Here is a 25,769-nt window from a genome sequence, read left to right on the forward strand (position 1 = left end):
CAACCTCCAAAACTCCCCAAATCCCCCCAAACCCCCCGAATCCCCCCCAAACCTCCAAACCCCCTGAATCCCCCCGAATACCCCCAAACCCCCCAAACCTCCAAACGCCCCAAATCCCCCCAAACGTCCAAAATCCCCCAACCCCACAATCTCCCCAAATCCCCCCAAACACCCCAAATCCCCTCAATCCCCCCACCCCCCCAAAACCTTCCTCCCACCTCCTCCTCCTCCCGCAGTGGCTGCAGTTCACCATGTTCGCCTGACCAGCCCCCCTCAGCCCTCCCAGTGCCTTCGCGGCGGGAGCCGACCACCGGAACCGCGCCGCTTTTTCCCTCCTTTTCTTTTTTTCCGCTATTTTTTCTTTTATTTTCGTGCTTTTTTTCCTTTATTTTAGGCTTTTTTTTCCTTTTTTTTGGGTTTTTTTTTTTTCCCTTTTTTTCGGTTTTTTTTTCTTTTTTTTCGTTTTTTTTTTTATTTTAGGCTTTTTTTTCCTTTTTTCTTTTTTTATTTTCGTTTTTTTCCCCTTTATTTTAGGCTTTTTTCCCCCCTTTTTTCTTGTTTTTTCATTTTTTTCATTTTTTTTTCTTTATTTTAGGCTTTTTTTTCCTTTTTTGGGCTTTTTTTTCTTTTTTTTCGCTTTTTTTCTTTATGTTAGGTTTTTTTCCCTTTTTTTTTGGCTTTTTCCATTTTTTTCGGGTTTTTTTTCCCTTTATTTTAGGCTTTTTTTCCCTTTTTTCCAGCTTTTTTCGGTTTTTTTCGGGTTTTTTTCTTTATTTTAGGCTTTTTCTTCCTTTTTTTCGGCTTTTTTTTTGTTTTTTTGCCCCACCAAAGCGGGTTTCGAAGGCGCTATGGCCGCCCCCGAGCCGGGACCCGGCGCCGCCCCTCACGCTTTGCCAAAGAAACGCCCCGCTCCTCGCCTGGCGCACGGCTGTTTTGGGGGAAATCCTCACGTTTTTGGTGCCTCTTCTCGCCGAGGGAGCCGGAGGTGGGGGGTGACACCCCACCCCGCCGCGGCCGCCATCGCCTCTCGCTGCCGCGCTCTTCCTCAGCCGGGGATCTGCTGCCTACCGGGTGCCGTAATGCGGGTGTTTTTTAATGGGAGAAATTAAAAATAAGGGGAAAACCACAGAAAACTGAGAAATGTCATTAAAACGGCCAGTCAGTCTCACCTCTGTGCCCGGCAAGATCATGGAGCAGATCCTCCTGGCGACTATGCTGAGGCACATGGAAAATAAGGAGGTGATTGGTGACAGCCAACATGGCTTCGCTAAGGGCAAATCCTGCCTGACTAATTTGGTGGCCTTGTATGATGAGGTCACAGCATTGATGGGTCAGGGAAGAGCAGCTGACATCGTCTACCTGGACTTATCCAAAGCATTTGATACTGTCCCACACGACATCCTTGTCTCTAAGCTGGAGAGACGTGGTTTTGATGGATGGACCACTCGGAGCATAAGGAATTGGCTGGCTGGTCGCTCTCAAAGAGTTGTGGTCAATGGTTCAATGTCCACATGGAGGCCTGTGACGAGTGGTGTTCCTCAGGGGTCGGTACTGGGACCAGTGCTATTTAACATCTTTGTTGGCGACATGGACAGAGGGATCGAGTGCACCCTCAGCACGTTTGCAGATGACACCAAGCTGTGTGGTGTTGTGGGCACGCTGGAGGGAAGGGATGGCATCCAGAGGGACCTTGACAGGCTGGAGAGCTGGGCCTGTGAGAACCTCATGGAGTTCAACAAGGCCACGTGCAAGGTCCTGCACGTGGGTCGGGGCAATCCCATGCACAAGGACAGGCTGGGCGGAGAATGGGTGGAGAGCAGCCCAGAGGAGAAGGGCTTGGGAGTGCTGGTGGGTGAGAAGCTCACCATGAGCTGGCACCGTGCGCTGGCAGCCCAGAGAGCCACCCGTGCCCTGGGCTGTATCAAAAGGAGCGTGGCCAGCAGGTCGAGGGAGGTGATTCTGCCCCTCTACTCAGCTCTCGTGAGACCCCACCTGGAACACTGTGTTCATCTCTGGAGTCCCCAGCACAAGAAGGACATGGAGCTACTGGAACGAGTCCAGAGGAGGCCACGGAGCTGATCCGAGGGCTGGAGCCCCTCTGTATGGAGCCAGGCTGGGAGAGTTGGGCTGTTCAGCCTGGAGAAGAGAAGGCTCCGGGGAGCCCTTCCAGCTTCTCCCAGTGCCTAAGGGGGCTGCAGGAAAGCTGGAGAGGGGCTTTTTCCAAGGGCGTGTAGTGACAGGACACGGGGCAATGGCCTGAGGGGGGGAACGGGGCCTGAGGAGGGGAACGGGGCTGGGCGCGGGGGCGTCTCTTGACCTCCTGGGTGCTACAGATGGGTGGGGGCCCCCTGACCCCCCCCCAAATAACGTGCCCCCCCCAAGCCGGACGACCCGACGGTGGGTCCCCAGATCCTGCCGGCGCTGGAGAAGATCCTGCAGCTGAAGGAGACCCGGCAGGAGGAGCCGATCACTGTCCCGGGGCTGTCGGGTGAGCCCCCCCCAGCACCCACGGGTGCCCCTTGGCGGGGGGGGGCAGCACCCGGACCCCCCACCCACTCCTGTCCCCGCAGCCGAGGACGAGATGGAGACGGAGCCGCGAGCGGCGGAGGCGGAGGAGGACGGGGGGCTCTCCAAGAAGGAGGTGGGGGGACACCCTGGGGGGGCTCAGAGGTCCCCAGGGGGGCCTGATCCTGCCCCAAGGGCCCCCCCGTAGGGGTCCTGAGCCTTCTTGGGTGGTCCGGATCCTGTCTAGGGATCCCAATCCTGCCCAGAAGGATCCTCTCGGGGGGTCCTGAGCCTTCCTGAGGGGCCTGATCCTGCCCCAGGGGACCCCACAGGAGGGTGCTGATCCGTCCTGGGGGGCCTGATCCTGCCCCGACAGACCCCCTTGCCCATGGGGGGCCTGATCCTGCGCTGAGAGACCCCCCGGGTCAATTTTTGGACTGTTTTTAAGGGATTTTCTGATGGTTTTCACGTGGGACTCATGGGGGGGGGGGCACCCATGGGTGCTGGGGAGTGTGGGGGGCACCCCTGGGTGTCACCTGCCTGTGCCCAAAAGTCAATTTTAGGACTATTTTGAAGGGATTTTTGAATGGTTTTAAGGTGGCACCCATGGGTGCTCCTGGGTGTCACCTACATGCATCTTGTACCTGAAAGTGACAAATTTTCTGGTTTAAGGGAATTTTTGAGGGCTTTAAGGGATTTTTCGATGGGTGTTAAGTTGCAGTCGGGTGGGGGCACCCATGGGTGCTGGGGGGGGTGTGGGGGCACCCCAGGGGGCCTTTACGTGTCCCCAGGTGGCACCCACAGGTGGCAGATTCTGTTTTCCGACACTTGTTTGTGATTTTAAGGGAATTTTTGACCCTTTTAAGGGATTTTGAAATGGTTTTAAGGTGGCACCCGTGATGGGGGGCACCCATGGGTGCTGCTGGGCCCCTGAAAGTGGCAAATTGCTCGTTTGTGGGATTTTTTGGCTGGTTTTATGGCATTTTGGGCTGGTTCGGTGGCATTTTTTTGGTGGCTTTAAGGTGGCAACTGGGTGAGGAGCCCCCATGGGTGCTGGAGTGGGGATCAGGGCACCCCGGGGTGCCCCTGTGTGTCCCCCACCTGCCCCCCCAGGTGACACATTCTCTGTTCCCAGCCCCTTTTTGTCACCACCCTGCTGCCATCTGAGCCAGTGGCCCCTGGGGTGGGTGGGGATGGCAGCACGCTGGGGTGCCCCTGAGCCCCCTGCCCTGTGTGTGTCCCCCCCAGCTGACGGATGACGTCAAGAAGGACAAGGAGAAGGAGCCGGACACGGCGGACAGGCCGGAAAGCGCCGCCGTCGCCAAGAAAAAGGGCTTCGAGGACGGGCAGGGGGGGGGGGGCAGAGGGGACTGCGTGGTGACGGGGGGTGGGTGGCACCTCCGGGGAGGGGGGATGGGGGCGAGGGGTGGCAGCGGGCGACAGAAGGGCGCTGGGGTGGGACCGTGGGTGACAGGGGGGGCTCTGAGGTGGGGAAAGCCTGTGGGTGGCCATGGGTGGGATGTGGGTGACATGAGGGTCTCTGGGGTGGGGACAGGGGGGGTCTCTGGGGTGGGCACGGTCTCTGGGTGGCCCTGGCAGGGACGAGGCTGACAGAAGGCTGTGGGTGGGGGCGTGGGGACGGGAACGGTGGCCGGGTGCCCCGTGTCGGTGCCACCCACGTTTGTCCCTGCAGGAGAAGAAGCCGGAGGTGCCCAAACTGTCCAAGAAGAAGCTGCGGCGCATGAACGGCTTCACCGTGGCCGAGCTGAAGCAGATGACACGTCCTCATCCCTGCGGTGCCACGGCCATCGCCCGGCACCGGTGGTGTCCCAGTGGGAGCACCGGGAACCCCGGAGTGGCACCCAGAGCTGGGGACAGGGGCCGTGTGGGACCCCGTGTCCCTGGGAGCCCAAGTGGGGACACCGGAGGTGACACGGGGACCTCCCCTGGGTGGGGACACTGAGCTGCCCCAGAGGTGGACTGTGCCACCCTGAGAGACAGTAGGTGTCCTCTGTGCCCCGGTGATGTCCCCTGTGCCACCCTGGGGTGTCTTGTGTTCACTTCCAGAGCCCCTTGGGGGCACTGGTGTCACCTTGGGGTCCTGCGTGCCATCCCGGGGACCCCATGTGCCACCCTGGGGGCTGTGTGCCCGCCCAGGGACCCCACTGGGGACAGCAGTGCCACCGTGAGGTGCCCTGTGCTCAAGCAAGCAGCTCTCTGGGGACACTGGTGTCACCTTGGGGTGCCCTGCAGCTGCCTTGGGAGCCCACTGGGGACACTGTTGCCATCCTGGGGTGTCTATACCCAACCAAGATTATAGAATCATAGAATCATAGAATGGCACAGGCTGGAAGGGACCTCAGAGATCATCTAATCCAACCTCCCTGCCATGGGCAGGGACATCTCTCAACTAGACCAGGATACTCCAGGCTCCGTCCAACCTGGCCTTGAACACCTCCAGAGAGGGGGCATCCACCACTTCTCTGGGCAATTTATTCCAAAGTCTCACCACCCTCGTACTGAAGAATTTCTCCCTAAGATCTAATCTAATCTAAATCTGTTCTTCTTCAACTTAAACCCATTTCCCCTTGTCCTGTCAGTGGACGCTCTTGTAAAAAGTCCCTCCCCAGCCTTCCTGTAGGTTCCCTTCAGGTACTGGAAGGCAGCTATTAGGTCCCTCCGTATGGCATCAATCATTCTTACCCAGCTGGACTGAGTTGAGATAATGAACCACTAATTACTCTACTCAACTCAAGGTACCTATCCTGCCTACAAGAGGCAGGCCATTTCCTCCTGGCTGCGGAGGATGCAACAGCGTCCTTGGTGCCGCAGCCCAGGCTGGTGAGCAACACCTCCGAAGTCTCCTCTTTTCTAGGCTGAACAATCCCAGCTCCCGCAACCTGTCCTCATAGCAGAGGTGCTCCAGCCCCTGGATCATCTTTGCGGCCCTCCTCTGAACACGCTCCAAGATCCTTGCTGGGGACACTGGTGTCACCCTGGGGTGCCCTGTGGCCAACCATGAAGCTCTCAGGGGACACTGGTGCCACCACGGGGCCCCGTGGAGCTGCCTTGGGAGCCCACTGGGGACAAAGGTGGCACCGTGGGTGCCTCTGCCCAACTGTGAAGCTCTCTGGGGACACTGCTGTCATCCTCGGGTGGCCTGTGCCCAAGCAAGATGCTCAGTGGGGACACTGGTGGCGCCTTGGGGTGGCTGATGTTCCCCCTGCCACCCCCCCAGGGTCCCTAGGGCCACCTGGGATGCCTGGTCTTCCATTTGGGACCCCGATGGAGACACTGGTGCCACCATGGGGTGCCCTGGATCTGCTTTGGGAGCCCACTGGGGACACTGGTGCCACTCTGGGGTGCCTATACCCAACCAAGATCCTCGCTGGGGCCGCTGGTGTCACCCTGGGGTGGCCCGCGCCCAACCATGAAGCTCTCTGTGGCCACTGGTGCCACCACGAAGCCCCCAGTGTTTCCCTGCTTACCCCCTGAGGTCCCTTAGTGCCACCCCGAGGTGTCCTACCACCCCCCCTAACCCAACTGTCCCTCTCCACGTGTGCCCCCCCAAGCTGGTGGCCCACCCGAACGTGGTGGAGATGCACGGCGTGACGGCGCAGGACCCCAAGCTGCTGGTGCACCTCAAGGCCACCCGGAACTCGGTGCCCGTCCCCCGGCACTGGTGCTTCAGGCGCAAGTACCTGCAGGGCAAGAGGGGCATCGAGAAGCCGCCCTTCGAGCTGCCCGACTTCATCAAGCGCACCGGCATCCAGGAGAGGCGCGAGGCCCTGCAGGAGAAGGTGGGTGGCCACCTTGGTGACACCTGGGGGGACGGGGGGACAGGGCATGGGGGAAAAGGAGGGTGAGGGGGGCTGGGTGGTCGTGAGTGGCGTTGGGGAGGTCGTGGTTGCACACCGAGGGCATTGGCGAGGTCGTGGTTGCACACCGAGGGCATTGGGGAGGTCGTGGTTGGACACCGAGGGCGTTGGGGAGGTCCTGGTTGGACACTGATGGTTTTAGGGACACGATGGTTGGACACCGAGGGCTTTGGGGATGTTACGGTTGGACATCAGGGGCTTTACAGGCGTCACGGTTGAACGTCGAGAGCTTTGAGGACGTTGTGGTTGGACATGGACGGATTTCGGGACATCATGGTTCAGAGCCCACTGGGGGCAGTGAGCACCTTCTGAGCACCTTCTGGTGGGCGGTGGGGCCGCTCGGGGTGTCCCTGGAGGTGGTGGGGCCGCTCTGGGTGTCCCCAACCCCCCTCCCCGTGTCCTGCCCCAGGAGGAGCAGAAGACGATGAAGTCGAAGATGAGGGAGAAGGTTCACCCCAAATGGGGCAGATGGACATCGACTACCAGAAGCTCCACGCCGCCTTCTTCAAGTGGCAGCCCAAGCCCAAGCTCACCATCCACAGGGACCTCTGCTGCGAGGTGGGTGCTCCCCCCGACCCATGGGTGCTCCCCCCCATAGACGTGTCCTCCCACTCATGGGTGCTCCCCCCCATAGACGTGTCCTCCCACTCATGGGTGCTCCCCTGCCACCCGTGGGGGCCACCTCCCACCGCGGGGGGCACCTCCACCCATAGATACTCCCCTCCCACCCATGGGTGCTCTGCCCCCACCCCCAAGATTGCCCCCCTTGTTATTGTACCCCCAGTTTACCCCTCCAGGTTACTGCTCCCCCTTTAACCCCCCCAATATTGCCCCCTCATTACTGCCCCCCCAATTATCACCCCTCTTCCCTCCCGTGTCACCCCCCCACCCCGTGTCACCCCCCCCCCCGTGTTACGTGGGTGGGGGGTCCCCTCGCCCCCCCCAACGTCCCCTCGCCCCCCGCAGGCGTTCCGGCAGCTCTCCCACCGCTTCCACGGCAAAGGCTCGGGGAAGATGAAGACGGTGCAGAGGATGAGGAAGTTGGATGAAGAAGCGCTGAGGGGGGGTCTGGGAAGGTCCCAGGAGGGAATCTGGGGGGTCCCGGGAGCCTTTTGGGGTCCCCTTGATCCTGTCGTGGGTCTTCAGCCCCATTTCGGGGTCACCCAGTGCCATTTGGGTGCCTTGTCTCAAATTTGGGGGTCCCCTGGAGCCTTTTGGGGTCTTTCTCGGCTCCTCGGGGACGGTCCCTGCGTGTCACCTGTGTCTGGGGGAGGGGAGAGTTGGGGGCGGGGGGGGACGTGCCACAGCCCCCCCGTGTCACCGCGTGTGCCCGGTGCCACCAGGCCTTTATTTGGGCAGTGCCCTCACGGGGCCCCCCCGTCCTTGTTCTTGCCCTTGTTCTTCGGTTCATCTGCGTCATCCTCACTGTCAGCACTGCGGGCAGCTGGCGCGGGCAGTGCGGGCAGCTGGCAGGGGCAGTCTGAGCAGCTGGCACGGACACTGTGAGCAGTTGGCACAAACTGAGCAGCTGGCGTGGGCACTGTGAGCAGCTGGCAGGGGCACTGTGAGCAGCTGGCAGGGGCAGTCTGAGCAGCTGGCACGGACACTGTGAGCAGTTGGCACAAACTGAGCAGCTGGCGTGGGCACTGTGAGCAGCTGGCAGGGGCACTGTGAGCAGCTGGCACGAGCAGTGCGAGCAGCTGGCAGGGGCAGTCTGAGCAGTTGGCACGGACACTGTGAGCAGTTGGCACAAACTGAGCAGCTGGCGTGGGCACTGTGAGCAGCTGGCACGAGCAGTGCGAGCAGCTGGCAGGGGCACTGTGAGCAGCTGGCATGAGCAGTGTGAGCAGCTGGCAGGGGCACTGTGAGCAGCTGGCACGAGCAGTGCGAGCAGCTGGCAGGGGCAGTCTGAGCAGTTGGCACGGACACTGTGAGCAGTTGGCACAAACTGAGCAGCTGGCGTGGGCACTGTGAGCAGCTGGCACGAGCAGTGCGAGCAGCTGGCAGGGGCACTGTGAGCAGCTGGCATGAGCAGTGTGAGCAGCTGGCAGGGGCACTGTGAACAGCTGGCAGGGGCACTGTGAGCAGCTGGCACGAGCAGTGCGAGCAGCTGGCAGGGGCACTGTGAACAGCTGGCAGGGGCACTGTGAGCAGCTGGCAGGGGCACTGTGAGCAGCTGGCACGGACACTGTGAGCAGTTGGCACAAACTGAGCAGCTGGCGTGGGCACTGTGAGCAGCTGACAGCGGAAGTGTGAGCAGCTGGCAGGGGCACTGTGAGCAGCTGGCACAAGCACTGTGAGCAGCTGGCACAAGCAGAGCAAGCAGCTGGCAGGGGCATTATGAGCAGCTGACACAAGCAGTGAGCAGCTGGCAGGGGCACTGAGCAGCTTACACGAGCAGTGTGAGCAGCTGGCACAAGAAGTGCAAGCAGCTGGCAGGGGCACTGTGATCAGCTGGCACAAGCAGTGAGCAGCTGGCAGGGGTAGTCTGAGCAGCTGGCACAAGCAAGAGCCGCACAAGAGTGCCGCTGGCACGTGGAGATGGGGGAGACACAGGGTGACGGCGTGAGAAAGCATCCGGGGGGTGACACAAACAAGTGCCCGCCCGCCTTGTCACGCTGTTGTGTGCCTGTGCTCCGTGCGGGCAGTGCCACCAGCCCGGGAGCCATTTAACGGGAGACGGGAGTTTTGGCTCGGCGAGTGTCTGAATTCCGGGCGCTGGCTGGGCAGGGAGTGCCTCGCGCCGGTGGGCGCACTCGGGGGGCCCGGCAAAGCGGCGGAACAGGAACCCGGAGCCCTCGGGCTGTGTTTTGGCTCGTCAGAAGGGTGCAGGAGGGGCACCCAGAGGCACTGCGGGCAGGAGAACTTTCATGAAGGGTGGTAACCGGGGGTGGCTGGTGTGTAAGTTGGAAAAAAGGAAAAACAACCGGATAATCACACTGGTACCGGAATTACAGCAGCTTATTGCAATTGATGCTGTTTCTCAGGAGAAACGATAAATGGGATGAGGTGGTACATGCCGAGGTGTTTTTCACTTGGAGAAACCATCCCGAGTGGCAGAAGGAATGTGGTGTAAGTTTGGCCCCGCAGGACCCCCTTGTTTTGACGTTAGAAAAAGGATAAATCAGGAAAATGAAAAATTCCCAGGATGCTGCTCAGCAAGCAGCGTTGGAAAGACGTGCTCGAAGCGTCGTGGTGAGAAAGAAAACCTCGACTTGGCGGGAGCTCCCCGATAAAGATGGGGAGCCGCCGGCAGCAGTGCTGGGGTTCGAAACGTGCCAAGGAGAAGGGAAAGAGGGCGACGGCCAGAAGAAGCCGTCGGTGAATCCGTCGGGGGAAGAGCTGCCCGGTGGGACTTGTGCCCAGAGACAGAGGTGGTGCTGTGCGTGTGAAAACGGTGTGCGAGGAGAGCAGCGTTGTCCAAAGAGAAGCACAAGGGCAGGAGCTGCAGGCGAGCCCGCTCCCTGCTGCCGCCAGCAGCGAAGGAGACAGACGTTTCCAACGGAACGCTCCGAGAGGAAGGAGTGGAGAAGACATTCCTCGCCCCGCGGGTCATGCCCTGACTGGGCAGGAGCGGCGTGTACTGGAGCAAATCTACTGGTGACGATAAATTACCCTTTGGAGCGAGAGAGAGACCGGCCTGAATCTCAGAGCCTCCCCAGCAAAGCCCCTGGTTCCAGTACAGCTGGGAAATGGAATTCTTAACCAGACCTTACTGTCTGTAAGCAGATGTCACGCGCCGCACGCGGACCAGAGTGGGAATTTTGTTCCTCCTCGGGGAAACAGAATTAAAACTTCCAAGGAAGCGAAGCGCAAACCAACTTTATTAGAGAGGGAGAGAGGAACCCACTGGGGGGGGGGCGGTGCAGAGCAAAGGGAAGGGAAGGGAAGGGGAAGGGGAAGGGAAAGATTTTTAGGAGGTTGCTCAGGGGATGTTTAAGGTTCCTCAGGAGTTTTAACAGGTTCTTCAGGAGTTTTAGGAGGTCCATAGGGAGTTTACAAGGTTCCTCGGAAGTTTTAGGATGTTCCTCAGAAGTTTTAGGAGGTTCCTTGGAAGTTTTAGGAAGTTCTCCAGGAGTTTGAAGAGGTTCCTGAGAAGTGTTCAGCAGTTCCTTAGGGGGTTCATGAGGTTCCTCAGAAGTTTGAGAAAGTTCGTTGGAAGTTTTAGGAGGTTCCTCATGAGTTTTAGGAGGTTCCTCAGGAGTTTTAAGAGGTTCCTCAGGAGTTGTAGGAGGTTCCTCAGGAGGTATTAGAGGTTCTCCAGGAGTTTTAGGAGGTTCCTCAGGTCTTTAAAGAAGTTCCGGAAGAGTTTTAGGAGGTTCTTCAGGGACTTTAGGAGGTTCCTCTGATGTTTTAGGACATTTATGAAAAGATTTAGTAGGTTCCTCAGGAGTTTTAGGAGGTTCCTCAGAAGTTTTAAGAGGTTCCTCAGGGCTTTAAGGAGGTTCTCCAGAAGTTTTAGGAGGTTCCTCAGGCAGTTTTCGTGGTTCCTCAGGAGTTTTAGGGGGTTCATCAAAGTTTTAAGAGGTTCCAAAGAAGTTTTAGGAGGTTTTTCAGGAGTTTTAGGAGGTTCCTCAGGATTTTTAAAAGGTCCTCAGGGGTTTTAGGAGGTTCTTGAACTGTTTTAGCAGGTTCCTCAAAAGATATAGGAGGTTCTCCAGGAGTTTTAGAAGGTTTCTCAGGAGTTTTAGGAGGTTCTCCAGAATTTTTCGGAGGTACCTCAGGAGTTTTAGGAGATACTTCAGTAGTTTTAGCAGGTTGTTTATGAGTTTTAGGAGGTTCCTCGGGAGTAGTAGGATGTTCTCCAGGAGTTTTCTAAAGGTTTCCAGGAGTTTTAGGAGGTTCCTCAGGGGGGTTTTGCGGTTCCTCAGGGGTTTAAAGAGGTTCCTCAGGAGTTTTAAGAGGTACCTTAGAAGTTTTAGGAGTTTCGTCCAGATTTGACAAAGTTCCTCAGAAGTTTTAGGAGTTTTTTCAAGTGTTTTAGTAGGTTCCTCAGGAGTTGTAGGAGGTTCTCCAGGAGTTTCCAGAGGTTTCTCATGAGTTTTATGAGGTTACTGAGGAGGTTTTCGAGGTTCTTCAGGAGTTTTCGAAGGTTCCTCAGGGATTTTAGGTGGTTCTCCAGGAGTTTTAGGCGGTTCTCCAGGAGTATTCGGAGTTTCCTCAGGAGAGCAGCAGGGGATGTAGAAGGGGTCCAATTGTCTCTAAGATGGGTCTGGGGCTGTAGGAGGTTTCTGGGAGTCTGGGTGGAATGGTGTGAACAGGCGTGGGTCTGGGGTCTGTTGGAATGGTATGAGGGTCTCTAGGATGGGTATGCGGTCTGTAGAAGGGGTCTGGGGCTCTCTAGGATGGGTCTGGGTGCTTTAGCATGCGTCCGAGTGTCTCTTGTATGGGACTGGGAACTCTAGGAGGGGTCTGGGTTCTCTAGGATCAGTCTGGGGGCAGTAGGAGGGGTCTGGGGGTCTCCAGGATTGGTCCGGGGCTGTAGAAGGGTTCTGGGAGTCTCAAGGATGGGTGTGAAGACCTTAGGATGGGTCTGGGGGCTGTACGAGGAATCTGGGGGTCTCCAGGAAGGGTCTGGGAGCTGTAGGAGTTGTCTGAGTGTCTGTAGGATGGGTCTAGGTGCTGTAGGGGCGGTCTGCGAGTCTCTAGGATGGGTCTGGGGGCTGTAGGAGAGATCTGGAGGTCTGTAGGATGGATCTAAGAGCTCTAGGAGGGGTCTGGTGGCCTCCAGGATGGGTCTGGGGGCTGTAGGAGGGGTCTGGGGGTCTCTAGAATGGGTCTGTGTTCTGTAGGAGGGGTATGATGGTTTCTAGGATGGGTCTAGGGGCCATATGAGGTGTCTGGCTGTCTCTAGGATGGGTCTAGGGGCTGCAGGAGGTGTCTTGGGCCGGTGGGAGGGGTCTGAGTGTCTCTTGGATGGGTCTGGACGCTGTAGGAGGAGTCTGAGTGTATGTAGAATGGGTCTGGGGGCTGTAGGAGTTACCTGGGGCTGTAGGAGGGGTCTGGGTGTCTCTAGGATGGGTCTGGGGGCTGTAGGAGGTGTCTTAGGGCTGTAGGAGGGCTCTGAGGGTCTCCAGGCTGGGTCTGGGTTCCCTAGGAGGGATCTGTGGGCTGTATGAGGGGACTGGGGTTATCTAGGATGGGTCTGTAAGCTCTAGGAGGGGTCTGGGCGACTCTAGAATGGGTCTGGGGGCTTTAAAATGGGTCTAGGGGGCTCTAGGGTGGGTCTGAGGGCTGTAGGAGGGGTCTGGGTGTCTCTAGGATGCGTCTGGGTGCTGTGGAAGGGATCTCAGGGTCTCTAGGGTGGATCTGGTGGCTGCAAGAGGGGTCTGGGGGTCTCTAGGATGGTTCTGGGTGCTGTAGGAGGGGTCTAGGGGTGTCTAGGATGGGTCTGGAGGCTGTAGGATGAGTCCAAGTGTCTCTCGAATGTGTCTGGGCACTGTAGGAGGGGTCTGAGGGTCTCTAGGATGGGCCTGGAGGCTGTAGGAGGGATCAGGAGGTCTCTGGGATGGCTCTGGGGGCCATAGGACGTGTCTGAGTGTCTCTAGGTTTGGTCTTGGGGCTGTAGGAAGGGTCTGGGGGTCTTTAGGATTGATCTGGTGGCTGTAAGAGAGGTCTGGGGTCTCTAGGATGGATCGGGGGAGTGTAGGATGGGTCCGAGTTTCTCTCGAATGGGTCTGAGAACTGTAGTAGGGGTCTGGGGGTCTCTGGGAAGGGTCTGGGGGATGTAGGAGGGATCTGGAGGTTTCTAGAATGCGTCTGGGGACCGTAGGGGGGGTCTGAGTGTCTCTAGGATGGGTCTGGGGGCTGTAGGAGGGATCTGGAGGTCTCTAGGATGGGTCTGGGGGCTGTTGGAGTGGTCTGGGGGCTATAGGAGGAATCTGGGGGTCTCTAGATAGGATCTGGAGGCTATAGAAGGTTTCTAGAGTGTCTCTACGATGGGTCTGGAAGCTGTAGGAGGGATCTTGGGGTCTCTTGGATTGGTCTGGTGACTGTAGGAGGGGTCTGGAGGTCTCTAGGATGAGTCTGGGGGCTGTAGGAGGTGTCTGAGGGTCTCTAGGATTGGTCTGGGAGCTGTAAGAGGAGTCTGGGGATCTCTCGGATGGGGCTGTGGGTTGTAGGAGGGATCTGAGAGTCTCTAGGATGGGTCTGGGGGCTGCAGGAGGAGTCTAGGTTTGTGTAGAATGGGTCTGGGGGCTGTAGAAGTGATCTGGGGTTTTCTCAGATGGGTCTGGGTTGTCTCTAGGATGGGTCTGGGGGCTGCAGGAGGAGTCTAAGTTTGTGTAGAATGGGTCTGGGGGCTGTAGAAGTGATCTGGGGTTTTCTCGGATGGGTCTGGGTTGTCTCTAGGATGGGTCTGGGGGCTGTAGGAGGGGTCAGGAGGTCTCTGGGATGGCTCTGGGGGCCATAGGACGTGTCTGAGTGTCTCTAGGTTTGGTCTTGGGGCTGTAGGAGGGGTCTGGGGGTCTTTAGGATGGATCTGGTGGCTGTAGGAGAGGTCTGGGGTCTCTAGGATGGATCGGGGGAGTGTAGGATGGGTCCGAGTGTCTCTCGAATGGGTCTGAGAACTGTAGGAGGGGTCTGGGGGTCTCTGGGAAGGGTCTGGGGGATGTAGGAGGGTTTTGGGTGTCTCTAGGATGGGTCTTGGGGCTGTAGGAGGGATCTGGAGGTTTCTGGAATGGGTCTGGGGACCGTAGGAGGGGTCTGAGTGTCTCTAGGATGGGTCTGGGGGCTGTAAGAGCTATCTGGGGGCTGTAGGAGGGGTCCGAGGGTCTCTAGGATGGGTCTGGGGGCTGTAGGAGGGGTCTGAAGTTCTGTAGGAGGAGACTGGGGCGTGTCAGATAGGTCTGAGGGATTTAGGAGCGGTCTGCAGGTTTCTAGGATCTGTCTGGGGGCTGTAGGAGGGATCTGAGGGACTCTAGGATGGGTCTGGGGGCTGTAGGAGGGGTCTGAGAATCTGTAGCATGGGTCTGTAGGGGGGTCTGGTGGTCCCCAGGATGGGTCTGGGGGACGTAGGACGGGTCTGGGGGTCTCTAGAATGGGTCTGGAGACTGTACGAGGGGTCTGAAGGTCTCTAGATGGGTCTGGGGTCTGTAGGAGGGGTATGAAGGTTTCTAGGATGGGTCTAGGGGCCATACGAGGTGTCTGAGTGTCTCTAGGATGGGTCTGGGGGCTATAGGAGGAATCTGGGGGACTGTAGGAGGTGTCTGAGTGTCTCTAGGATGGGTCTGGGGGCTGTAGGAGGAATCTGGGGGTCTGTAGGTAGGGTCTGGAGGCTATAGAAGGGATCTGGAGGGTCTCTACGATGGGTCTGGAAGCTGTAGGAGGGATCTTGGGGTCTCTTGGATTGGTCTGGTGACTGTTTGAGGGGTGTGTGGGGTCTCTAGGATAGGTCTGGGGGCTGTAGGAGTGGTCTGGGGATGTCTAGGATGGATCTGGAGGCTGTAGGATGAGTCCAAGTGTCTCTCGGATGGGTCTCAGCACTGTAGGAGGGGTCTGGGGTCTCTACGATCTTTCTAGGGGCTGTAGGAGGCGTCTGGGAGTCTCTAGGATGGGTCTGGGGGCTGTAGGAGTGGTCCGATTGTCTCCAAAATGGGTCTGGGGGTCTGTAGGAGGGGTCTGCGGGTCTGTAGGAGTGTTCTGGGGGGTGTAGGAGGGTTCTGAGTGTCTCTAGGTTTGGTCTGGGGACTGTGGGAGGGGTCTGGGGTTCTTCAGGATGGATCTGGTGGCTGTGGGAGGAGTCTGGGGATCTCTAGAATGGGTCTGGGGCTTTAGAATGGGTCTAGGGGGCTCTAGGATGGGTCTGAGGGCTGTAGGAGGAGTCTGGGGGGTCTCTAGGATGTGTCTGGGTGCTGTGGGAGGTGTCTTGGGGCTGTAAGAGGGGTCTGGGGGGTCTAGGAGGGGTCTGGGAGTCTCTAGAATGGGTCTGGGGACTGTAGGAGGTGTCTGGGGGCTGTAGGAGGGCTCTGAGGGTCTCCAGGCTGGGTCTGGGTTCTCTAGGAGGGGTCTGGGGGCTGTACGAGGGGTCTGAGGGTCTCTCGGATGGGTCTGGGGGCTGTAGGAGGAGTCTCAGGGTCTCTACGATGAGTCTGGGGGCTGTAGGAGGAATCTGGGGGTCTCTACGTAGGGTTCAGAGGCTATAGAAGGGGTCCAGAATGTCTCTGCGATGGGTCTGGAAGCTGTTCCAGATGGGTCTGGAAACCCAGCCATGGATTTCCCTCCGCCGTTGTCGTTCTTGCCGAGGCTGTCCCAGAGTCAGGGCATGGAATGGGAGAGGGGAGCGGAGCCCATCGGCGAGAGCGACCGGCTGGCAGCAGGCGGGATGCCGCGGTGCTGCGGGTTAACCCCGGTGGGCTGCAAAGCTGCACACAGCTGCTGGGGGGGCTGGGGGGAGAGGCCGGGGGGAGCAGGAGCGAGCGAGCCGGGCAGTGGGCACGGGAACCCTTCCGTACCACGGCAGGGGGGGAGGGAGAGGGACAGAACAGCCCCCGGAGCGCAAACCCGCAGCGAGTGACGTGAAGACAAGGGGCAAGAAGCGGCCCCGCACCCAGGTACCGCTGTGCCCGCGCAGCTGCCAGTCCAGAGCTGCCAACCTGCCGAGCTCCCCGAGCGCCGCACGGCCGCCGCACCGCCTGGGAGGCAGCACGGCTCCGGGGGGCCACGTGCAGCCCTGCCAGGGGCCCCTGGGGGCCAGCGGGGCGAGGGGGACGGGGAGGAAGAGCTCCGACAGCACGTGAAGTTCCACAGTCTTTAATCAATGGCCGGGAGACACAGGCAGCCCCGCTGTGCCACGGCCTCTGCTTCCGGCCGGCGGGATGCCCGTTTCCCTAATGCCAACAGCAGAGCGCACCGGGATCAGCTCTCCACGCAGCTCCAGCAGCACAGTGTCCTCCTCCACGCCCTCCGGAGTCGGTCCCACAACGCTCGCTGGCGGAATCCGGAGGGTGGCTCTTCCCGGACAGCGTCCAGGCTCCGCAGGGTGTCATCCACCAGGGAACGGACCCAGGGGCTGCTGTCGTTCTCCATGCGTTGAAGGGCTGGGGCAGAAAGGGACGGAGATGAGGTCAGAGCCCGGATCTGCAGGACCTCGGGAGCCCCTCGGGCCAGGGCCACGCTCAACCCCCAGCTCTTCCCACGGCCAGGAGGCGGGCAGGGGCGCCGGGATCAGCCGGAAGGTGCCGGCTGCCAATGCCCCACGTGCCCGAAAATCTCCCTCTGCGCTGCCCGCAGCGCCCCTCACCCGCGCAGGGAGCCGAGCCCTCTCTCTGCCCGGCGGGGCAGGGACTGGAGCTCCCTACCCGGGGTCTTTCCTGCCCCCCCAGCCCCCGCAGACCCCCCACTGCCCTCACTCACCCTCGCGGATGAACTGGAGCTCCTCCGGATGCCTGTCCCTCAGCCGCTGCCTGGGGAGCCCTGGGCACACACAGCCCGTGTCAGATCCCGCTGGCGCCCACCCCAGCAGCCCCGCTCCCCTACCCCGGACCCCGCGGGCGGCCCCGCGCCCTCCTCCCCCTGGGCAAGGCTGAGCCCAGGGCGGTGCCGAGCGGGCAGCCCAGGAAGGCTGCGGGGCACGCGGCGAGGCTCCCTGCAGCCCCCGCCGTGCGCGGGCAGGGGTGGCAGAGGGCGGCAGGGAGCCCCGCGGGCACCCGACCCGCAGCGGGCAGCCGGGGCCCCGCAGCCGCACGGCGGGTTCGGCAGCAGCGGGGCAGGGAGGGACCCCCGGCGGGGTCGTGGCTCACCGAGGAACGTGACGGCCGCCACACGCAAGGGCTCCTGTGGGCTCCGCAGGTACCGCCGGCTCTGGAGCAGGTACTCCCTGGCTCTGCTGCTGCCCTGTGCCAGCTGGAGAGAGCACAGGCTATGGGCATGCCATAGTCCCTGCCCAGCTGGCCGGAGCAGTCCCTCCTCCCAGCACCCCCTGGTCCCTGAGACCCCTCGCTGCACCCAGAGAGAGGGGTGTGGAGAAGAGCCCCTGGCGCTCTGTTCTTTGGGCAGGGAGCAAGGATGCGGCCCCGGGCTCCGGGCCGGAGCAGGGCAGGCGAGGCGCAGCTGCAGAGCCCCCAGCCCAGACACGGGGGCAGCCCCCGGCCAGCTGGGCCCTGGGGGTGGGGGGCTGTCCTCACCAAGCACTCTGCGATCCTCCCGGTCTGCTGGTCCTGCACCAGGTGTCGGAGCTCCTTCCACTTGAGGAACTGCGCTGCGGCGAGGAGGGCTTCCCTGGAGACCTGCAGAAGAGCAGGAGCTGGAGATGGCACCACGGCCTGGGGAAGGAGCACTGGTGTCCCCCTGCCTTGGCTTTGTTCCTGGGGTGGTCCTGCCCGTAGGACGCTGGGGCATGGGCTGGTCCAGGCACCACGGGTCTCCTGAGCACAGCCCTGAGGGTGAGGGACTGAGGCTTAAAGCCTCCGACACCTGCAGGGACAGCAGGGAAGCCTGCAGGGCCGTGCCCATTCCTGCCGCGGCCCACGGGCTGCTGCAGAGCCCTGCTGGGCCAGGTGGGCAGGTGTTGGAAACGTCCGTGCCAGCCCCTCTGCCCCTGCTGGCGCTGGCTCTGCAGGGACCCTTCCCAAGGGCTGCGCTGGAGCAGGGCTGAGTGGGGGGAGCGTGGCTGGGGGGGGACCCCACCTCCCCTTCCACCTGCGCAGCGGGAGGCACGGGGGGACGAGGAAGGCAGTGGTGGGACGGGTGCAGGGACGGAGAGGGGCTCTGCCCTGTCCGCAGTGACTCGGGCAGCCGGACCCCGAGGTGACGCACGCGCCCAGAGCCCGACTGCCAGCAGCTCTTGCCGCTGGTGCCCAGGGAGTCAGCACGCCCTTCCCTGTGCCACTGGCCAGCTTCGAAATCTCTACCTCGGCCACGCTGCCCGTCTCGTCGTGCATGTGAAAGAAGAGCGGGAGCACGCCCCTCTGCACTGCCTCCTTCATCCTCCTCTTGTCATCCTCCACCACAGTCCCCATCACGTCTCTGAAGAGGCTGATGGAGAGCTGTCTGACCTGGCCGGAGCCCTGGCAGGGGAAGGAGAGGGGCACTTGAGACCCAGAGCCGCTCACTGTGAGCGCCAGCCCCAGGGCGAGAGCATGGCAGATGTGAGGGGACATGCTCCGGGGTCGGGCTCTGCACGCGGGCGCGGGGGGAATCTCTGGTGCTGCCCGGCAGCGCCGCTGCGGAGCGCCCAGGGCTCCCAGAGCAGCTCTGGGGCTGCAGGGGCTTTGCTGGGCCCCAGCACGGGGGGCTCGGGGCGCCCGGGGGCACCGGCCGGCCAGAGGAAGCCGTGCTGGGCTGCAGAGCCCGGGATTCATCCCACGGGAGCCCCGGGGAGCGAGGAAAGCCGAAGGCGCTGGGCATTGCCCAGTGCCCCTCCGCAGGGCTCGGGCTCCCCGGGCAGCCTTACGTCGTCAAAGAGGCGCGGGAGCTTCTCTGCCAGCCGCACAGCGATGGGGCTGGCCGCCGTGCTGTCCAGGTGACGCATCACATTTCTGAAGAGCACCGAGACCTTCGTCCTGATGTCTTCATCGCCGTTCTCCAGGGCCTCCACCACGATTGGGAGGAGGATACGCATGTGTCTTGCCTGTATGAAAGAGAAACTTTTCTGTTTTGTGGAAAGGTGGGTGCCTGGGAAGCTCCCCAGGCAGCCATCACGCCCCGCCGCGGCAGGGAGGGGTCTGGAGCAGCCGCCCCACCGCCTGCCTCCCAGCCAAGGCCACGCCACCACCGTAGCCACGGCCCCGCTGCCAGCACGGCTGCCCGTGACGATGCCCTGCTCACCATGTCCGGACTCTCCGACAGCGTGACGAGGGCTCTGAAGAACCGGGAGACCCTCTGGATGTGGGACTCCCACTCAAAGTCTCTGGCGGCCGGCGGCTGGAACAGACCCAGCAGTGAGATGCTGGCAGAGCCTGCGGGGCTCGCGGGGGGCCAGGGCCCCTTCTGGGAACTCACAGCCTGCTGAGGGATGCTGGCGTCCTCTGGGGCCGACCCGCGCCGTCGGTGTGATCGGAGCCCGGCCAACAGCTCCTTCAGGGGCCTCCCCGTGGGCTGGGACACGTAGAACACCACCTCCCACATGGCACGGGCAGCGCTGCAAGCCAGAGCGCGCTCAGCAGGCTGCCTGGGCACAGCAGCACGGCGGGTCGGCCCCGCGTGGCGCAGACCCACCCTGGGCTGGGATGCCCTGGGCAGCAGCGGGGGGCTGCGGCGGTGCCCCCCGTGGGGCTGGGAGGAGCGTGGCGGCTCTGGGCTGCCTTGGCCAGCTCCGGCTGCTGCGGGCCTGGCCGAGCCACGGGGCTGGAGAGCGTGGTGGGGTGGGGAGCCCTGCTCCTCGGGGGGGGCCTGCAGCATTCCGTGGGGCCGGCCGGCCGAGGGTCTCCGGGCCCCTCTGCCCACAGGGAAGAAGCCCCCAGGGCTGGCAGGGCCAGTACCTGTCGTCTGGCAGAGAGAGCTCCAACAGGCTGGTGACCACTTCCACGGGGTGCCGCCGGGTCAGCACGCCAAGCACTAACTTCACCCTCTCCTGGCCTCTCCATGTGGTGACGTGTTCCAGGTTTTCATGGATGCAGGTCACGATTCGTGGCACCTGGAGGGGACACGGGTGAGGACGGCGCTGCCCTGGAGTGCAGCCACTTCTCAGCTGCCCCTGCCATCCCTCTCTGCTGGCTTACGGTGGCTTCAGGTGCGCGAGACCCCTGGCTTGGGAGGGAGGGACGGGCTGGAGGCAGGAACAAGGCCTGGCAGGGCTGAAGGGCCATCGGGCCACTTACCTCCGCCAGCCAGAAGCCAGAGTCCTTCATGAGCACAATCAGCACGGTTACTGCTGCCCGCTTGCCAAGGATGCTGGGGTTCCTCATCTCCTTGATGGCCTCAAGGACGATGTCTGTCCTCTCAGATGGACTGAGGTATTTCGCAAAGGGCTGTGGGAGGAAGGAAGGGAGTGAAGACGTGTCACACTGAGTGCCCTGGTGGTGCTGCTGAGCTGGGCAGCGTGAGCAGCCCTGGCCAGAGATGCCCAGCAGCGCTGGCGGCAGTGCCCGCGGGAAAGCTGGCAGCAGGGGCTGCAGTCCCTAAACGGGGGAGGGTGAGAAGAGAGGGCCCCGGGGCGAGGGAGGAAGGGTGGGCTCATGGGCACAGTGTGCCGGCCCCATAGAGAGCCAGGGCTTGCTGGTGGCCAGCAGGGCTGGAGCTGCTGCTGGGACACTGGGGCGCAGCCCTGGCACCGTCCCTGCTCGGGGACAGCGGGAGCCCTCTCACCAGGGACAGGGCGGCCACGCCAGCCCCGGTCATTCTGGATGCCTTTGCCCACACAAGTCCCCTACTGGTGCCCCTCACAAGAGTCCCAGCAAGGGGGGTGCTCATTACCATGTCTCTGTCGAGGGACAAATCCAGCGCTGGTGCAGTATCCACATGGATTTTCCTGCCTAAACAGCGAGGGAAACACAGAAGAGTCCGTGAGACACAGCAGCTTTGCCAGCCAGCTCACCAAACCCCCTGCAGTCTGCTCGCGAGCCGGCGGGACACGAGCGGGCAGGGAGGGTTCTGGAGGGCGTCGGGAAGAGCTTCGTGCTCCAAGCGCTGGAGGGACCAGGCGGGCTGGGGCACAGACGGAGCCGCTCGTCACCGTAACAGGGAAGACGTGGCCTGGGGACATGGTGATCAACGGCAGCTCTGGCTGCGGGGCCCACAAAAGCGTGGGGCTCGAGATGCTGAAGGAGGGAGGGAGGAGAGCAGCAGAGAACAGAGCCTGGGCTGCAGGAGAGCGCTCGGCTTCTGCAGCAAAATGACAGCCGGGATGCCACGGGAAGCAGCGGTGAGGGGCAAAGGAGGTCAGGAAGAGAAGCAGAGCGCTCAGGAGATGTCCGTGTGCGCAGAGACTTCTCTTACATTCTTGCCGCTGGATGAACTTATAGAGGCCATGAAGAGCATCCACAGCTTGATGGCGTGTCTCAGCATTGGAAGACCGGACAATGAGGAGCCGTCCCAGCAGCTGCCCAAGGATTGGGATCTGGAGGTCTCCAGTGCAGACACAGCCACACGTCTGTCTGCGAAAGCAGCACCAGCCCTGGGCGAGGAGGCAGAAGAGCAGGAGGGCTGAGGGCAGGCAGCCGGTGCCAAAGCCCCGAAGCCCAGCGTGTGTCCAGGGCTGGACCCCTGGCGAGCCAGGGCTTTGCAGGGCCATGCCGGCCGCGGCTCCCAGAGCAGCCAGCTGGGCCGTAGCCCTGCGCGGGGAGAGCTGCGGGCTGCGCCGGTGTGCAGGGGGGGGAGATGGCCAGGCTGGAGGGGGCCCGGCTCCTCACCTCCAGCGAGGGTCTGTGGGCCAGCAAACGGCTCAGTGTGCAGAGCCTCCCCACGGCCCTGTGCCGCACCGCTGCTGACTCAGAGCTGGTGAAGTCCAGCAGCACCTGGGCAGAGAGAAGCTGCTGGTGTGCCCTGGGAGCAGAGCCCTGCTCCAGCAGCAGCAGCACTGCCCAGCTCCCGGGCTGGACTCGCAGGGGCCATCAAGGCTTCCTCCGATCTCGGGCCAGGGCTGCAGTGGGGTTCCTGCCCCTAGGGCCCCTCGCAGGCCTCGAGGTTCGGGACAAGGCCCCCGGGCCAACCTGGTGGCCGGGCAGGACGGCAGATGCCACCCTCTGCAGGCACTGTGCTCCAGGAGAGCCTGGTGGGCAGCCCCTGGTGACCCAAGGGAGGTGGGCACCCTCCCCGCAGCGTGCTCTCTCTGCATGGCACTGGGGTGGGGACCGTCCACTCCAGAGTGGACAATCCCTTCCCTCCAGGGTGAGGAACAGCCCGCTCTTTGCCCGTGCCAGACCTGGAAGATGTCCTGCAGCTCCTCGCTCACTCTGGAGCCATGAAGGCTGAGCACCACCCCCTCCAGCATGGTGTCCATGGCTGCCATGGTCTGCAAGGAAGACAAAGATTCGTAGCAGGGTTTCCCGCTGTCCCTCTCACCCCACGGAGACTGATGAGAAATCCCAGGGCCACGAGAGGACTCCCACGCCGCCTCGCGGTGCCTGGGAGAGAGCCGAGGGCCGACAATCTGCTGCGGTGCAGGCCCGTTGGTCGGGGATGGAGGCAGGAGGGGGGAAAGCGAAGCCGAGCCCCTGCCCTGCCTTGGCTCTCTGGCCATACGGCAGCACGGGGTGGCCAGGGAGCAGCCCAGAGGGGCCGGGGGCTCCTGGGGCTCCCCCAGCCATTACCTGACGGACGTGGTCAATGTTGTCACCCCGAAGTGCCTCTTCTGGAGAAAGCCAAAAGACGCTCGTGAAGCAGGCACGGAGGAGGCTTTTCTCCTTGCCCACCAGTGCGGTCTCCACTGAGCTGCAAAGAGAGAGAGGGGCCAGTGGGACACTGGTGCTGGGAGCAGCGCCTCGAAGCTTCGTGCAGGTGGACACAGCCCTCTGGGACGGGGGTCCCAGCAGGGGTGGACAGGTACCTCAGTTCACGGATGGCCAACATGGCTAGCTGCAGCACTTCTGTGCGTGGTGGCCCCCTGGGCTCCTCTTGCAGCAGCGCCTGCGGAGCACAGCTGGGATGGCACCTGGCAGCTGCCAGCACCCAGGGCCACCAGACCCTCGCCCTGCCCACACGCTGTCCTCACAGGGAGCCGGTGCCGGGAGGCCTTGCCCCCTTCCCCAGAGCCTCCATGTGTGCCCTCACCTCGATGTTCTCAGCCAGCTCGTATTCCTGGCAGAAGACATCCAGGCCCCGAGACAAGCCATGGTACCGGGCGGTTTCGCACAGGGTCCGGATGCTGTTCAGGAACTTCGTCTTCTGGTGCTCGTCCTGGCAGCCGGCAGCCAGAGACAAACAGGGAGCGTGAGAGGGAGGACACGCGGCCAGTGGGACCGGAGCGCTGGAGGCGCCGTGCCGTGCGGGAGCCCTGGCAGAAGCAGCTCTGCCCAGGCAGCACCCCCAGCACAGAGCCCGTCAGCGGGCGCCGGCACCGCGCGGCTGGAATGGCGGCAATTACCCTTTGTGGGCTGCTGACAAAGGCCACGATGAGCTCCACGGTTTCCTGCTCCACCTCGTACACTGGCAGCCAGCTGGCATCTAGGAAAGCAGGAGCGCAGGGACGGCTGTAGAGATGGGCCCATGGCAGGAGAGCAGAGGGAGGAGCTCCCAGCCCTGAGCACCCTGGCATGCGGGCAGCATCCTGCCCAGCACCCACGGGTGCCACCACCCACGCTCGCTGGCCCCTGCCCTGCCCAGCCTGCGGGTCCCCTCACTCACCAAGGATCGGCCGGACCCGGGACACCTCATGGGGCTGCGCTGGAGCTGGAGGGCTGCGCTTCCTGGGCAGCTCCATTCCTCCTCCTCCCAGGCCACCCTGGGCTGTCTGGGGGTCTCTTCACCATGCTGCAGCCCGGAGCACGGGGAAGGGGAAGCTCCGGCGAAGCGTCGGGGCGCTCGGGGGCTGCCGCCGCGGGCTGCTCTCGCAGGCTCCTTGCCGGCTCTCTGCTCCGGTGCTGCCCCGTCGCCGTCCGTCCGGACACTGAGGGCTGGGGGCCGCAGCGGCACTGACCCCCCGGCAGCGCAGGGCGGTGCCGCCGGTGACGTCACAAAGGGCCCCCTGTGACACGCCGTCCGGGCAGGGGGTGCCCAGCCCCGGCACCGGGGCGCTCCCGGGGTGCCCCGGGCCCCTCTGCCCTCGTGTCCCTCTCCCTTTGGCTTCCCCGCAGAAGGTCTGCGCCGGTGCCTGGCCCGGGCAGAGCCATGGAGCGCGGCACAGCCGGGCTGGCAGCGGGCAGGGAAGAGGGCCGAGGGCAGCCGGGCTTTGCTTCCCCTTGGGTGCCGCTCCAGCAGGAAGCGGTCGCAAGCCGACGAGCTTTTCCCGGCGTTTTCCTGCTTGTCGGGCTGCGTTTCCGAAGGAACCTGTGGCGCCGCGCTTTCCGTGACGCGCGACTGCAGATTTGGCACGGACGTGGGCTCGCGAGATGGGAGGCTCCGGCTTTCATCCTGGCTGCGACAGCCGCCAGGACGGAGCTTCTGCCCTTCGTGCCCGTCGCACCGCGGCCCGAGGAACCCGAAAGGAGACGGGAAACGAAATCACCCGTGACGCACCGGTTCCAAAGAGGCCCGGAACACCCCGCGCCGTGTCACGCTGACGAGCGCCCGCCGCGCTGGGAGGGTGCCACAGGCTCGTGCCCGTCCCAGAACACGCCAGACAGCCCCGAGCTACGATCCGGTGCGTGGCACCATTCCGAGTTCTGGGGTCTGTGGAGCGACGCGGGCTCCAGCCGCACTGCTCTGCGCGTTCCAGTTCAGCGATGGCACAAGGCGCCGCACTGGGAACGGGTTTCCTCGCTCCTGGTGGCTGCTGTGGTTCAGCGTCACCTCGTTCTCCAACCGCATCCCTGTCTGTAACGGAAAAGCACAACGGCACATGGCGTCCGGTCAGAGCCTGGCAAGAACCAGTGCCAGCAACCGCACAGCAGCACTGGGCACTGCCCTGCCGCCTGGCACAGCATCACCGGCACACGGTGCAGGTGCAGCCTGGCACAGCATCACTGGCACACTGTGATGGTGCAGCCTGGCACAAGCATCACTGGCACATTGTTGTGGTGCAGCCTGGCAGAAGCATCACTGGCACACTGTGCTGGTGCAGCCTGGCACAAGCATCACTGGCACATGGTGCAGGTGCAGCCGGGCACAGCATCACTGGTACACGGTGCAGGTGCAGCCTGGCACAAGCATCACTGGCACATGGTTGTGGTGCAGCCTGGTACAAGCATCACTGGCACTTTGTCCTGGTGCGGCCTGACATAAACATCACTGGCACATGGTTCTCGTTCGGCCTGGCAGATGCATCACTGGCACAAGGTGCTGGTGCAGCCTGGCAGAAGCATCACTGGCACACTGTGATGGTGCAGCCGGGCACAGCATCACTGGCACATGATTCTGGTGCAGCCTGGCACAGGCATCACTGACACATGGTAGTGGTGCGGCCTGGCAGAAACATCAGTGGCACATGGTGCTGGTGCAGCCTGGCACAAGCATCACTGGCACACTGTGCTGGTGCCGCCTGGCACAGCATCACTGGCACATGGTGCTGGTGCAGCCTGGCACAAGCATCACTGGCACACTATGCTGGTGCAGCCTGGTACAAGCATCACTGGCACACTGTGCTGGTGCAGCCTGGCACAAGCATCACTGGCACACTGTGCTGGTGCAGCCTGGCACAAGCATCACTGGCACATGGTGGTGGTGCAGCCTGGCACAGTCATTACGGGCGCATGGTGCTGGTGCAGCCTGGCAGTGTCATCACTGGCACACTGCTGTTGCGGCCTGGCACAAGAATCACCGGCACACTGTGCTGGTGGAGCCTGGCAGAAACATCAGTGGCACATGGTGCTGGGGCAGACCGGCACAAGCATCACTGGCATTTGGTGCTGGTGC

The 25,769-nt window shown here is 62.1% G+C and overlaps 1 protein-coding gene across 1 annotated transcript; it reads right to left on the reverse strand.

Annotated features, from left to right (window-relative positions):
* Nucleotides 1-17,779: 17,779 nt before the first annotated feature.
* Nucleotides 17,780-23,679, reverse strand: LOC147525876 (maestro heat-like repeat family member 5). Its single transcript, XM_086630848.1, has 16 exons — nt 23,604-23,679; nt 23,344-23,423; nt 23,031-23,156; nt 22,807-22,886; nt 22,571-22,691; nt 22,183-22,272; nt 21,671-21,775; nt 21,258-21,435; nt 20,736-20,794; nt 20,141-20,290; nt 19,802-19,956; nt 19,323-19,461; nt 19,149-19,244; nt 18,775-18,951; nt 18,123-18,388; nt 17,780-17,795 (listed from the first exon to the last, which is right to left on the reverse strand). The coding sequence occupies exons 1-16, from the start codon at nt 23,677-23,679 to the stop codon at nt 17,780-17,782; spliced, it is 1,914 nt and encodes a 637-aa protein (XP_086486974.1).
* Between the last annotated feature and the right edge of the window lie 2,090 nt (nt 23,680-25,769).

This window comes from Tauraco erythrolophus, unplaced genomic scaffold, assembly GCF_009769465.1.
Source record: "Tauraco erythrolophus isolate bTauEry1 unplaced genomic scaffold, bTauEry1.pri scaffold_54_arrow_ctg1, whole genome shotgun sequence".
Taxonomy (NCBI): domain Eukaryota; kingdom Metazoa; phylum Chordata; class Aves; order Musophagiformes; family Musophagidae; genus Tauraco; species Tauraco erythrolophus.